Source organism: Gekko japonicus, unplaced genomic scaffold (assembly GCF_001447785.1).
Source record: "Gekko japonicus isolate JY-2015 unplaced genomic scaffold, Gekko_japonicus_V1.1 scaffold123, whole genome shotgun sequence".
Lineage (NCBI taxonomy): Eukaryota > Metazoa > Chordata > Lepidosauria > Squamata > Gekkonidae > Gekko > Gekko japonicus.
This window is the reverse complement of record NW_015169176.1, coordinates 1,378,997-1,393,503: the sequence shown is the minus strand read 5'-3', so window position 1 is coordinate 1,393,503 and position 14,507 is coordinate 1,378,997. Positions and strand designations below refer to the sequence as shown.

Below are 14,507 nucleotides of genomic sequence, written 5' to 3'. Positions count from 1 at the left end.
ATAATCCTGCAGACTTCGTACAAGGTTTTCAAAGCCACCGAAGATTCATGCTGCAATTTGCTAGGGATTAAATCAGGGTTGCCAGGTCTCTCTTAGGAGGGAGACCTCCTGAGTCTATCTGCCATTCCCACCACCGCTTAATAGGCAGTGGGAGCAAAATGGGGGGGGGGGATGGGTGTGTGTGCCAATGACCTGATGTCATTTCTGGCACAACTGGAAGTGACATCATTGCACCACTGGTCGCGCTGTAGCATTCAGCCAAAACTTAAAAGAGTTTTGACCAAACGCTCATATGTCACCAGCTGTGCAATGACATCTCTTCCGGTTGGGCCGGAAGCCATGCAATCTCATTCTCGGCAACGGTCAAAACTACTGGTGAGTCTCCTGTTGGTTGCCAGCCTCACACGTTGGCAACCTGAGATTAAATTCCACTGAACACAGTGTGTGTGTGTGTGTTTAAAGTAAACACATTTGGAATTGCACTGTTAATCTGACTGGTTTTTCAATATATTATATTGCTGGTCAAAAACTAGACAAATTTTAAATATATATTATGTTCTTTAATTTCTACAACAGTGATTAATTTGGATTCCATGATCCCACTGCATAAACCGAGAGCACTTATGCTTGTTCAGGAGGAGAGCCATCCACTTCCCCCTTCCCCACCATATGACGTCTTCATCATGGCCCCCTGGAAACTGGCTCCAGAGGGATGTGGGGTCCTTCAAAGTAGGTTTTACAGGGAAATGACACGGAGGGCTAGAGTGTAGAAAGGCCTTCTCTTCAGCCAGTGCTCTCTTCAAACCCAGGCCACCGCGGGTGGGATTTTTTTTTTTTTGCAGGACCGGTCTGAAAACTGGAGTCTCACGCACAAGGCAACTATATCTACCACTGCGATGTAATGCAAAGTGTTTTAGTAGGGTGGAACAATATACAGTTCAAATTCAACCTGTCACTGATGTGACAAAGATACACAAAAACCCTACTACAACAGGGCCTTTTAGTGCATTCAACAGATATACACTTTTTGCAGTTAACAGAACAAGTGCAACAAACCGTGTGTGCTAGCTTTTGGGGGGATCTGAACTCGTTCCGTCTGCAGCTCCGGCACACCAAAAGATTTCTAAGCCCACCCACGCACCCCCATGTCTTTCTTCTTCAGCCTCTCCATGGATAAATAAAAAAGTTTTTATTGCTCAGCTGTCTCTTACTAGAGCCAAGATGGAATCCAGTCATTTCACAGTGCAGTGGAGACCCGTGTCTCCATTCACCTCCCATTTTTTAATTTTCAAAGATGCCCTTGTTGAAGGAGCTCTCTGCCTCTTCTCAGGAATGCCCACAATGGCTGTAGTGTTCAAAAACATCCTTTTGGGCTTCCTCGCCACCTTTAGTTTGTTAGCGTCAGGTTTTTCTTTCTTAAGGTGCTTACCTACAGTAGTTTTCTTTGTCTGGTGCTTGGAAACGGGCAAGGCAGAGGATTTCGGGGCGGAAGAAGATACCTTTCTTCTCCTCTCACTTTTTTGGGTGGTAGTTCTGGGCGGCTGCTTCCTGCGGCTGCTTCTTATGAGACTACGCCTGACAAAAACTGGCCCTAATGTTTTTTTGGAAAACCCTGGTTCCCTACTGTTGCCTTTTCTTCTCTGCCACGCTGTCTTTGGATTGCCTCTTTCCAAACAGTCGGCCACAAGCGAATTAAAGGCGGAACTGACTTCCTTCCTATTCAACGAACTTAGCTTAAAGTCATCTTCCCGCTGCAATCGGTGAGCGTTCCGTGGCGAAAGGACTAAGTGCTTATAGGATTTCTCTGAGTTGTTACATGCCAAGCACTCAGATTTTTCTGTGGAAACAGAAGACACGTCTGTCCTATGACCTGAATTCGTCTCATTTTCCTTAACTGGACCCAGCGTGAAAGATGCTGATGAATTGTGGAAGTCTAGTGAATTGAAGGACTTGGGGGGAACGCTTCCCTGCTGCACATCAGCTAGTTTCTTCCTGTTGGCATCGAGGCTGAGACTCCTGAATAGCTGTCGAACATGCGGAGGCTTCTTAGCCTTCTCCCCAACTATGCTTTTAGGAGGTGTTTTTAAGACTCGGTTAGTCAGTGGGTCGTAATATTTAATAGAACACTGCTTGTACTTGTACCTCACTGACTCCTTACTATCTGTGGAATGATGACTTCTCCTCATTTTGGGGGCCTCTACAGCTTTGCTCCTGAACGGTTTCATCTCTGGACAGGAAAGAACATAAACCACAGTTTGGGGCTGCAGAGGACTCATAATTTTGGTGTAAGACTCGGGAAGCTTGAGAGCACACAGCCGGGTTTTCACATTTGGAGTCTTCTCGTTCTCTATCCAAACAAGGCTAGCTTTCTGGCCCGGCAGATCCTGCCCCTTCCTAATGAATTTTTGTTTCACGACTGGATAGTGCACCAAGCTAGTTTGGGTGCCGTGGCTGACCTTGACCACTTGGCATCTCGAGGCGAGGCGCCAAGTTCTTTTTTGAGGCCTCTTCGTTTCTGGAATCTGTCGTGTTTCTGAAATTACTGAGGAGTTGCTGAAGTCAGAGCCAGCAGTTGACACCCCATTAAATTCCGGCAGGACTTGAGCTGTTTCGGCTTCTATTTTGGTTACTGTGTTGGTGTCGCTTCTCCTCCCATTTTTCTGCTTTTTCTTTCTTACTCCCCTCCTCGTATGGTTAGCCAAGGACTCGGTATCGAAGTGGCACCGGAAGCGACCTTCCCGGAAATCCCGGACGAGGGCTTCGATTTTCAGGTCCTCTTCATGCATGATCTGGGACCATGTCTTTCCTACAAAGGATGGGGGCACATGGGGGAGATCTGGAAGAACCGGCTCTTTACTTGACACATCCTCTTCCGCTTCTACGGCTTGCTGCACTGAGTTGCTTTGGAGAACACAACTGAGCTGGGTGCCGTAACTCTCGTCCTGCAGATTTACTTGAACCTCTTTAAGAAGCTCCAGGTTGTTAACCGTTGATTTGGGCGGGGCTGCTCTGGACTGGGCAGCGGCATCACAGTCAAAGCTCATGTCTGAGCCATGCAGGCTGCTGTGATCCAGAAGAGACAGGATATTGAGACAGGAATTACTCTCTTCATCTTTGCAAGGCAGCTCTTCGGGGGCAGTTTCGCAGCAATATTTCAAAATTACTTCTTCGATGATTTTGTCTACCGAAGTTTCATCCCTTCGGCTCACCTTGCTTTCTTTTTTCCCTGCTAACTGAGGAGCGGCTCTGAAAGTCAAAGAGCTGCTTTTGCCCACAGGGTCGCGAGTGTCCCTGAGACAGACGTCGGAGGTCCGAGTTTCATCCTGAGGTTGGGAGCCGTCTTGTTTCAAAAGAAGCTGACCTGAGATTAAAGAGTTGCCTTGGCTACAGACGGGACTCTCGTGCGAAACAGTCCTTGACTGGGCAGACCACAAAATGGGACTAGAGTTCGAATTCAGTAATCCGTCCTGGTTGCATAGGCCCTGCTTAGTTTGTTCATACCTGCTGTTTGAAACAAAATCTGGTATAACTGAGTATCTAACATTTTTTGCAGTTACAGGAGGTGTGGGTGGGAAGTGGCCAGTGGGTAATGGATGGGACAAGAGGTAAATGGGACAAGAGGTAAACGGGGCTTTATGGCTACTATCTTCAGTCCGAACGCCTTCTGCCTGAAGAGGGGTTTTGGTGCTACTGGGGATGCCCGTGGTGTGCTGTGAAGGTCCTAGACTGTGCTCTTGTCCCCTTTCTATCTTCTGAACAGATGTGACTGGCGTATAAGTCTCTTTCGGTTCCTCCTGTGATCGCTGGGAAGCGAGGCAGCCTGACTCGGCAGTGAACCCACTGTCAGTGCTGGGTTCTTCCGCCCGGCTTGCTGTTCCCTCTTTCTCCAAGGCTTCCAACGAAAGAACAGACTCGTCCCTGGGAACAAGCAAGGAGCTGGGCAGGGGCATGTCATCATAGGTTGGTCTACAGGAAGAGACAAAAAAAAATGCTCCAGATAAATATTGCACACACACTTGATATCGGAAGCGTGTAATTAAATGCTTAAGAGCTAGCAGGGCCACGAAACAGAAAATAACAACAGTATTGTTATAATATTTTTAAAAACCCAGCACCCTAGGTCCAACTGGACTACCAACTCCATTTATAATCAATTCCAGAACTCACAAGAGTAATGTCACGGGATGTTAGAACTGTTTTGGTTAAACCCCATTAATGCAACGGTATGATGGTGGGGGGTGGAGGAGGGAGGGAAGTGTTAAAATCCTGCTGCACAGGAGAGACTGCAGCAGTATTCCCAGAACTATTCCAAGTGCCAAGAATCCCTACCACGGTGATTAATGCTCTTTCGAGCTACCGAAGCACGGGGGGGGGGGACCTTTGGGGACGGCACAAATAAAGGAAAGAGCACCGGCCTTCATTCCGACAGCCTTAGTTACAGCAACCGCTCCATTGCATTTTTCTGCAGGAAAAGCTGATGGTAACCATGCAGCTAAGGGTTGCCTGTGCCCGTCCCAGCATGCTCTCAATTCAGAAAGGACAAAGCACACCTGCCAGGCCCTTTCTAGTATAAAAAAGGAGACGAGCGATCTGGACAGATCTGTGCGCTGCCCCAAATTCAAAGAAAGTAAAGAGAGAAGAAATCAGCTAAATTTAGATGCATGCACGTAAACCCATTATAGCTCAGTTATCTTCACATAACAGACTGCAAAAGGCATTAAGCAAGCAACCAAGGGACTGTGCCAAAGAGTAGTTTTGTGCACAGTGGGTTAGATCCAGATTTAAGTGACAATTTCTGATTTCCCTGCTACAAACCCCGTGCCTCGTGTCACTTGTCCGCCCCCCCCCCCATCCTTTAGGGGCAGCATTTTGTGGAGCTCAGTGGGTAGCAGTAGTTCCATTCTACCACTCGAAAATTTAGTCTGGATCCAACTTCAGGTCTGAACACTAGTCTCTATTTAACTGACCTTCCTATGAAAGAATTATGAATGTATATCGTTCCTAAATTAATTTTTCTAGATGCCCTTCCAGACCTTCCCCAAAAGACTCCTAAGCTCTGCAGCTCTTCGATCATCCTTGTGTACTCCAACGATTTGTACCTATTCTCCGGATTTTTCTGTCAGCTAAATCCAAGCTTCCTGTTTCCCCCTAAGTCAACCTTCCTGGTGAAGAGAGATTAATCTACCGACTGGCTGAGAACCTTATTGCTTCCTGTGGCTGCCCAAAATCAAGTGTTGCCTACACTTACTCTACGTTGAACCGAAATTTCAAAAGATTTTGGAGACGCTCCCTCTCTGTCCTGGCCTCAGGCTTCCTGGTCCAACGGTCCTCTTAAGAGCCAGGACTTACCCTGCAGGCCACCACTTTGCAGGGACTGCAGCTCAGGACCAGGCAAGGTCTGGAGTTGGATCTAGAACCCAAGGAGTGTGGCCGTGTGAAATGACTGATTCAGAAACACACCCTTCCTTGCCTTCAACTTAAATAGACTGAGGAAAAGCAGCCCCAGCTGCTCTGGGAGAAATTTCTAGAATTTTCCAGGGGAGGCCTTAATTAGGCCAGAATGCTGTAGAGAACCAGGTTTATTCTGGTTCCGCAGGTGGCACCTGAGCTAACCTGGCAGGGTGTCTCCTCTCAGATACCTCAGCACAAGCCTGCTGCCCCTGTTGGCTGGAGGAGGATCCGGCAGGGCCCGTGGGCTGGGCTGGTGCTCAGTTGCCCAGGGATCCGTGGGGACAGAAGGAAGTTCTGGCAGAGGAGCCTCAACTGCAGACTCCTCAGGGGCAGCCTCTAGATCAGATGGGTCAGAGTCTTCTACCGTTCCAGGGTCTCCCTGAGTTAGGCTTACCAAGTACTTACCGAGAATCGACGGGGGACACATACTTCTTCTCAGGACCATTCCCGCATGGGAAACAGATGCGCTGCACCATGCCGTCGCCAGGAAGTGACGCCGGGCGACGCTCTGGCAATGGGGCTGGAAACTCGATGGTACCATCGAGTTTCCAGCCCCATTGCCAGAGCGTCGCCCGGCGTCACTTCCTGGTGATGGCATGGTGCGGCGTGGATGTGTTACAGGGAGGAATGTTCCGGCCGGGGACCATGTGTCTCCCGCTGATTCGCAGTAGGTACTTGGTAACCCTACCCTGAGTTCTGGCTGTCCTCCAGGCCATGTTTCTGGCTCCCCCGGCTCCTCCTCCAGGGCCTCTCGCTTGAAGTCCAGAGACAGCTCAGAGAGGGTCATGGCACCTTGTCCAGGAAGACTGAGACTGCAAACCCACTCTAGCGCAGAAGGCTTGACACAAAAGGAGGGTGCCTTAACGAAGACTGTCCTGTCCGCTCCGGACTAAAAAGGAAGACCTCAGAAGGAATACTCTCCCCCTACCATCAATACAGCATATAACATACCGGCATCATGGGTAATGGAGCTCCTGCCTGCTTCTGACCAAAGGTGTGTGGGATGGCTTGCTTAGTTTATACGGATAATTTATTATTTTACTCGTAGCCACCTTGAGCCTAATTCTGGAGAGGTGGCATAAAAATCTCCTAAATTTATTTAGTTATTTTATTTTTCCTATTTATACCCCCCCTCCCTACCAAGGCAGGCTCAGGGCCAGGATCCTGTTGAGAACTAGGTCTAGTCTGGTTCCATCTGGCACTGGGTCTCCTCTTAGCTACCTGGATATTGCTTTAGTGGAGTCAATTTTCCTGAACACAGTACTGCTTTTAATTGTTTCTTCATATATCCGGTGTCGTTCTAATCCTAGCAAGACCTTTGCCAGAGTGGAGTCATATTACAATCTATACAATAAAGAAGATATATGAGGCAGCCTGAAACGCTTACAATCTATACAATAAGGAAGTGTGTGTGCGTGTGTGTGTGTGTGTGTGTGTGTCAGTCTGAAACGCTTCCAGAGTTAAACAGAAAGGTCTGCAGAAGGGGGGGCTGGTGACGGTGGGGGGTGCATTAGCGAGAGCCACACCCCGCCTCTGTGTAGATGATGGAACCTGCCTGGAATTTGACTCCCTCAGGAAAACGGCTTTAACCTCTTTTGCTTTTAGTATTAATCCCCCCCCCCCCCCGGGGAGGTGCTGGAAGCAGGTCCACACAGAAGTAAGTCCCATTTATTTTGTTATATTTATTTTTTGTCATCAAGTCGCAGCTGACTGACGGTGACCCCACAGGGTTCTCGAGGTTCAGAGGCTGTTTGTCGTGGCCTGCCCCTGTGTAGTGACCCTGGGTTTCCTTGGCGGTCTCTCCCATCCAAACACCAACCAGGGCTGACCCTGCTTAGCTTCTGGGATCTGAGGAGACTGGGCTATCCAGGTCAGGGCCTGTGGGGCTTACTCCCGAGGGGGGTTATGTATTTATTAAGTAGAATCTCCTAGGCCTGTGATGGTGAACCGTTTAGAGACTGAGTGCCCAAACTGCGACCCAAAACCCACTTATTTATCGCAAAGTGCCAACACGGCAATCTAACCTGAATACTGAGGTTATACTTTAGAAAAAACAACTCATACATTAATTTAAGATTATCCAAACAAAATAAGGAAAGCAATCCCAAATGGTTTCATTTACTTAAAATTATCTGGCAGAGAATTCGACACTTTAATAGTGGTCTGGGCCTGGTTGGGGCGATGGCACGCGTGCCCACAGAGAGGGCTCTGAGTGCCACCTCTGGCACCCGTGCCATAGGTTCACCACCACTGTCCTAGGTTGCCCTTCGCTGCAAGTAGGGCTCAGGGCAGCTTACAACAGAAATGAATACAATAAACAATTTTTAAAAACCTGATATTAAAATACCTAAGACATATCAACAGATAAAACAATACACATTCCAAGATGGCGGAAGAAACAAATTCAGCTTCTACGGGCTTCCTGGGGGGGGAGGGGTTACAGAGGGCTAGAGGGGGGGGTATGAGAGTGCCATATTTCATATTGTCCCATTGCTGCCCTCAATCAAATGCCTGGCGGAACATTTCTGCCTTACGTGCCCTGCGGTAAAGTGGTCAATCCCGCAGGGCACAGATCCAGCAAGAGAGTTCCACCAGATTGAAAAAGCCTTGGCCCTGGGTGAGGACAACCAGATCTCTCTCGGGCTGGGGACCACCAATGTTCTTAGGACTGCAGCTGAGGCCACTCAATGGACCCCTGACCCTTAGCGACCTCTCAAGCCTTCGGCAAAACGACAGAAAGAACAGAATGACCTGCTGTTTAAAAAATTCCAAAAACCGCTCTTTTGTGTGTTCTGGCAGCATCCTGTAACTTTAAGAATTAATGCACTGTCTTCTCGAAAAGAAGGCCCTCGGCGGCATGAAAGAGCACTCTCCAGAAACGTCCTCCCCCTACCATCAATACAGCACATAACATAAAAGGGTAATGGATAAAACACAAAGTAAATAAAACACTCTCTGCTAACTTTTATAAATAATATATCAGCTACCAAAGCAAAATACTATTTTTGTCTGCAACTCATTAGAGTGACCTACTCCCCGGCTTGCGGCTGCTGCATGTGAGGGATGTGATTATCGCTAACCCAGAACAGTCAGGTGTTTATTTCACTCCGGGAGTTGGCGGCTAAGGAACGGCGACCGTGACCTCATAGTTGAGGCCCAGATAAGATTTTGCTTTCAGGGCAGACTTCAAAAGCCAGAAATAAGAATGAAAATGGACGAGGGAGAAGTGTCCTTCACCGTATCCCACTGCAAAAGGACGGGGCTCATTTGGTTTGCTACCGGGTCCAACCCAGCCTCTAAACCAGGCCTGCCAAATGCAGGCTACCATCCACACACTGGCCCTGACCTGGACGGGCCAGGCTAGCCTGATCTTGTCCGATCTCAGATGCCTACAGGGTCGGCCCTAGTTAGCATTTGGATGGGAGACCTCCCAGGAATACGAGGGTTGTGAGGTGGAGGCGGGCAATGGCGAACCACCTCTGAACGTCTCTTGCCTTGAAAACCCTATTGGGTTGCCATACATCAGCAGTGACTTGATGGCAAAGAAATCTCTATACTCTATCCTGCCGGTCGAAGAAGAGTTGATTTTTAGACCCCACTTTTCTCTTCCTTATGGAGAAGAAGAAGAAGCAGTTGGATTTATACCCCACCCTTCACTACCCGAAGGGGTCTCAGAGCTGCTTACAATCCCTTTCTCTTCCCCTCCCTACAACAGACACCCCGTCAGGTAGGTGGGGCCAAGAGAGCTCTTTCGAAAACTGCTCTTTGGAGAACTGGCCGTGAGAGAACAGCTCTGAAAGAACGTATGACTGACACAAGGTCACACCAGCAGCTGCATGTGGAGGAGTGGGGGATCAAACCCGGTTCTCCCAGATTAGAGTCCGCACTCCTAACTACTACACTAAACTGGCTCTCGAAGCAGCTTACAATCATAGTCCCTTCTTCTCCCCACAACAGGCACCTAGTGAGGCCAGTGGGGCTGAGAGAGTTCTAAGAGAACGGCGACTGACCCAAGGGAACCCAGCAGGCTTCATGTGGAGAAGTGTGTGTGGGGGGTCACTGCTGCTCTTAACTGCTATACCATGCTGGCAATGGTGGGGGGAACGTGGGGGCATTCGCCAGGCAGTAGAGGGTTCTTGGACCGGGGCTCCAGTTTAGACCTCCAGTAAAGAGGGTGGTGGTAAAACAGATCTCAACTTGCCCTCCTGGGTTTACGCTATCAGGCAGACAATGGAGCACCAAGGAAATTCTTCCTCATCTGGCCGCATCTAGCCCCTAAGTGCTGCTTCCTAGTTAATACTCATTCCCTGCATCTTCCACAACTAATGCTCATTTTCTGTTTCCTCCATGGCTCTCTCGTGACTTCGATCAACCAAGAGGAAAGGGGACAGGTTCCCCCCTTAGGAACAGAGACAGAGTTCCTTTCCCAGCGTTGGGTCCTCCTGGGCCATTCCCCCTCTTCCACCGATCCCTGTTTTTAGATTCCAGACAGGCAGAAAAAACAGGGAGTTTACTGAGAATACATAAGTGGCTGGTGGACTGCCTTTCGGCTTGGCAGGTCAAAGAGTATACAGGCTGGTGCTAGACAGACAGACAGGCCTACCAAGCCAAAGACAGCCACAAATGCATTCTCAGTAAACTTCCTGTAAGCAGTTTATTTCATTTCATGCTCATATGTAGTAGCTACATGTCAAGTATAAAAGTTATACAGATGGCATCCAGCACTCAGATGTCACACCTTTTCTAAAAAGCATCATAAGATTCCACATCCCCCCTCCCAAGGATTTGCACACCAAACAGATTCAGTTTATGGGGAAACTGCCAGGTGGAATTGTAGCTATTGTCCTAGGAAACCTGAGATCCTAAACTAGGCCTATTTATTATGTTCAATACAATCGCCAGTAATTAAGCTTTCACAAGTAGGGTTGCCTGTAGGATTGCCAGCCCCCCTGGTGAAGGCGGGGGTCCCCTGCTGCCAGCCCCTGCCCCCCCCCCCAGCCGCCCATTAGCTGGCTGGCAGGAGGACTTAGCAGTAGAAAAAAGGCCTAGGCCATGTTGCTGGTGTCGAACAGGAAGTAATATCATCATACCTGTGACTTCCAGGCAGTTCTCTGGTATTTGGGCAAAAACTCTATGGTAGAAGACAGTTTTATTATGTTTTTGTCCAAATACGAAAGCATCACCCAGAAGGCACTAGCATGATGATGTCACTTCCTGTGCAACCCCTGGCAACTCTTTGCCTGGCAACTGACAGAAAGGCTGGGGGTGGTGACATTGGCAATATTACCAACATTGCTACATCATTTCCAGGTAGCCCTAGCAATCACTGGAAGCTCTATGATTTTATCATAAGGTACCTGTCAATTCCTAGAGTTATCCTTTTGTCACTTCCAGGTTGTACCTGCACCTGACATAGCAACACTGGTAAAGCTGCTTCTCCTACCACCACTGCTCCAAACGGCGGTGGGCAACGAGACTTGCTGGCAAGAGGCTTCCCCCCATAACAGGAAGCCCATGTTGTGGGTCCAGTCACAAGCCAGACTGGACCCACAACATGCAAATGCTCAAGGTGTTATCCAATGAAGTGTCAGACAGACACTTGACTCAAAGATCACTGTGGTAATGGGTAGCCCTGGCCATGGCACAATCCTTGTACAACTGTGAGCATCTATTGTAAGCATGAACCATTTCCAGCTCTGAAACACCATTATCTAACTGCATCCTTTCATTAAATAATTAAAATTTAAAAATGCAAACCAACATTCTAGTGTCAGCACTATGCCTTGTTCACAGAGAAATAATTCTTTGAATAATAGAGGGTTTTTCCCCCTTGTGAAGCAGCATGCTGCAAGTTTTTTTAAAAAAAGTTCAGCACACATTTGTATTAATTGTTTTTCCTTTTTTGTGCATTGCTACACAGTTTTCTTCCTTCTTGTCGTTTTGATTTACATACTGTGTTTCTTCTTTTTGTTTTGGAAAGTTAAAAAAAAAAACCCTCTTCCACTAATGTAAAGCCTTTTACATTAGCAGAAGTGAGCTGTAGGAGACACGACATTAAAATCGTGTGTGTGTTAGAAACCCTTCTGTTGTTAATCCAGGACACAAGACACACTAACCCTAACATTGAGTCAAGTGGCACCTTTGAGACCAACAAAGTTTTATTCAAAGAGTAAGCTTTTGTTTTGTCTGAAGAAGTGTATTTTGCACACGGAAGCTTATACTTTGAATAAAACCTTGTCTGTCTCAAAAGGTGCCACTGGACTCAAACTTTGTTCGCTGCTTCTGACCAACATGGCTACCCACCTGAATCTAGCCCTAACATTAACCCACACCAGAACAGCAATCCCTATCCCCTATTGTCCAAGCACACAATGAAAGCCTCAAGTTACTTCTCCAACTCCAGTGCCTCTACTTAGAATTGTGGCTCCAGTTTCTAGTACGAGTGCGACGGACGATGTGGAAATAGACTGCAAGAGACATCAGCTGCTATGGTGCGAGCAACTTTTGCTTACCATACAATTTATGTCATTTGTTCATACCCAATTTGTTGGTTATAGTGAATGAAATTAGCTAGCTCGATCTCGTCAGCTCTCAGAAGTTAAGCAGGATCAGCCCTGGTCAGTATTTGGATGGGAGACCGCCAAGGAATACCAGGGATTCCTATGCAGAGGCAGGCAATGGCACACCACCTCTGAACATCTCTTGCCTTGAAAACTTTAAAGGGCCGCCATAAATCGGCTGCAACTTGATAGCAATTTCCACCACTACCAGTAAATAAAATTACATAACCAAAAACTCTGCAGTAAAGCAAGGTGGACTGATTTATACGGTTTCCCATTAATCATTTTAAAAAAAACAAACCAAATGTATAACTAGACAGAGCATTTACATTGTCTAGAAGAGTATACATGATTCAGAAATAATCTGATTTCCCCCGCAAGTTTTAGAAAATAGTACAAAGTAGTTTATTAAATGGCTTTTTAAAATTATTATTCTGTGTCAAATAGCAGCACGGTAGGAATGCTAGCTAGAAGCGCACGCAAAATAGCACATAATGTATCATAAATCAGAGGTTCATATATGCCACGGCCTCCTGAGTTCTCAAGCCCAGACTTTTTTTATTTTCAGATTTTATTAACTCTAACAGGCAAGTCATCAAAACAGTAAAGGCTGTCGAGCCAGATTTACCCTCCCCTGCTTTGTCATTTTTTATTCACAGACGAAACAGAAGTTTTGGCCCCCCCCCCCCCCATTCCCAGCTGATTTCCCAGGGTGAAATGAATAATATCAAATCAGCAGAAGACTCTCTTGGTGCCTGCGGAGGAAGGAAGTGACTGCTGTAGAAAGCTGGCTCGGCAACCGCAGGGACTCCGGTTCAAGGGGCCTGGATGAAGACTTCTGCCAGTTCCAGGGGAGTGACTTTCGTCAGGACATCACTGGCAATCGTGTACAGTTTAAACCAGGGGTGTCGAACTCATTTGTTATGGAGGGCCAGATCTGACATAAATGAGACCTTGTTGGGCCGGGCTATGTGTGTCGTAAAATGTAATGCCAGGTAGCGGAGATATGAACTTTATAAAGGACACAAACACAAGCGTGTTTTTTTAACTTAAAATAAATACATGCTTAAAACAGTAGCACTCTTGCAATATTTTATTTCACAGTGTCTGATAACTGACACCTCTTGCTCTGAATTATTGCATCAAAATGTCGGTGCTGTTGCAATCTTGAGTACGCTGCTCAGGTGTGTATCTGTAAGCTGCAAACCTACAATGACACAGCAGCAGCAGAACTGGAAGAAGAAGCAGAAAACAGACAGTTCCACTGTGTGCCTGATAGAAGCCCTCCAGGGGCCTGATCCGGCCCCCGGGACGCATGTTTGACACCCCTGGTTTAAACAGTTGTCCTCCAAGTGAAATTCCTTGTGGCTGGCATAGCTCCCTTGTGCTTATTAGATGCCTGTGTCATGGTGACAGTATCTTCTTCAGAAGACAGGCACCTGCCCTGACCTGGGTAGCCCAGGCAAGCCCAATCTCGTCAGATCTTGGAAGCTAAGGAGGGCTGAACCTAGGCAGATCACAAGACGAGAGGGCAGGAAGGGCTCTGGAAAGAGCTCTCTCAGCCCCCACCTACCTCAAAGGGTGTCTGTTGTGGGGAGGGGAAGGGAAAGGAGATTCAAAGCCACTCTGAGACTCCGAGTGAAGGACAGGGTATAAATCCAATCTCTTCTTCTTCTTCTACATCAGTGCTTAGTTCTCGTGGCCCTTTCTTACATGCCCAGGGAAATGCTGGTCGCCACTTTGGGGTCAGGAAACAATTTTTCTCCAGGCCAGTTCGGCTGGAGATCCTGAAGATTTTTTGTCATCTTCTAGGCATATAGCAGGGGTTACTGGGGATGTGGAGGGGAGGTATTTGTGAATTTCCTGCATTGGGCAGGGGGTTGGACTAGATGACCCTGGAGGTCCCTTCCAAAGCTTATCTGTTGGCCCGTCTTAATGTTCTCCCCTCTGCTATTCTTGAGGGGAGATATAAGCAAATTCCTTATTCAATCAGGTTCTGTGGTTGTAACAGAAGTGAAATAGAAACTGTTGAGCACGTACTCTTACACTGTAAATTGTTAAAATGACTCCCAGGCATGCATACACACGCCCCCCTTAGGTTGGTAGCAGGCCAATCGGATAGAATCAAGGTACAATTTCTCCTTGCTTCACGAGATCTGGAGATCATTGAACTGACCGCTAAGTTTCTCCATTGTTTTATAAAACGGAAGAGTAACCCTGATCATATTAATGATTCTTAATTTATAAGTTTAAAAACTTAAGTTTAAAAGTTTGGAATGCCAGTTTATTTTATGATTCAGGCATCTTTTGTATGGTCAAATCTAACTTGTGACAACTTGAGTTAGGCCTGAAATACCCACGACTATCTATTTTATAATTTCTCTTGGATTGTATTATTGGGAAACGCTTTTAATATTGTATGCCAATAAAAGGTATTTGAATTGCATGCATACACAGAGAGAGAGAGAGAGAGAGAGAGAGAGAGAGAGCGAGCTC

General features: G+C 47.2%; 1 protein-coding gene across 2 annotated transcripts in view; it reads right to left on the bottom strand.

Annotated features, from left to right (window-relative positions):
• Positions 1-256: 256 nt before the first annotated feature.
• ZDBF2 (zinc finger, DBF-type containing 2) overlaps positions 257-14,507 on the bottom strand; it is a 38,687-nt gene continuing 24,436 nt past the window's right edge. For both annotated transcript variants that reach the window (XM_015416003.1, XM_015416004.1), the window contains one exon: positions 257-3,966. In XM_015416003.1, the coding sequence (XP_015271489.1) occupies positions 1,233-3,966 (2,734 nt within the window). In that variant the 3' untranslated portion in view covers positions 257-1,232. The remainder of the gene's footprint in view (positions 3,967-14,507) is intronic.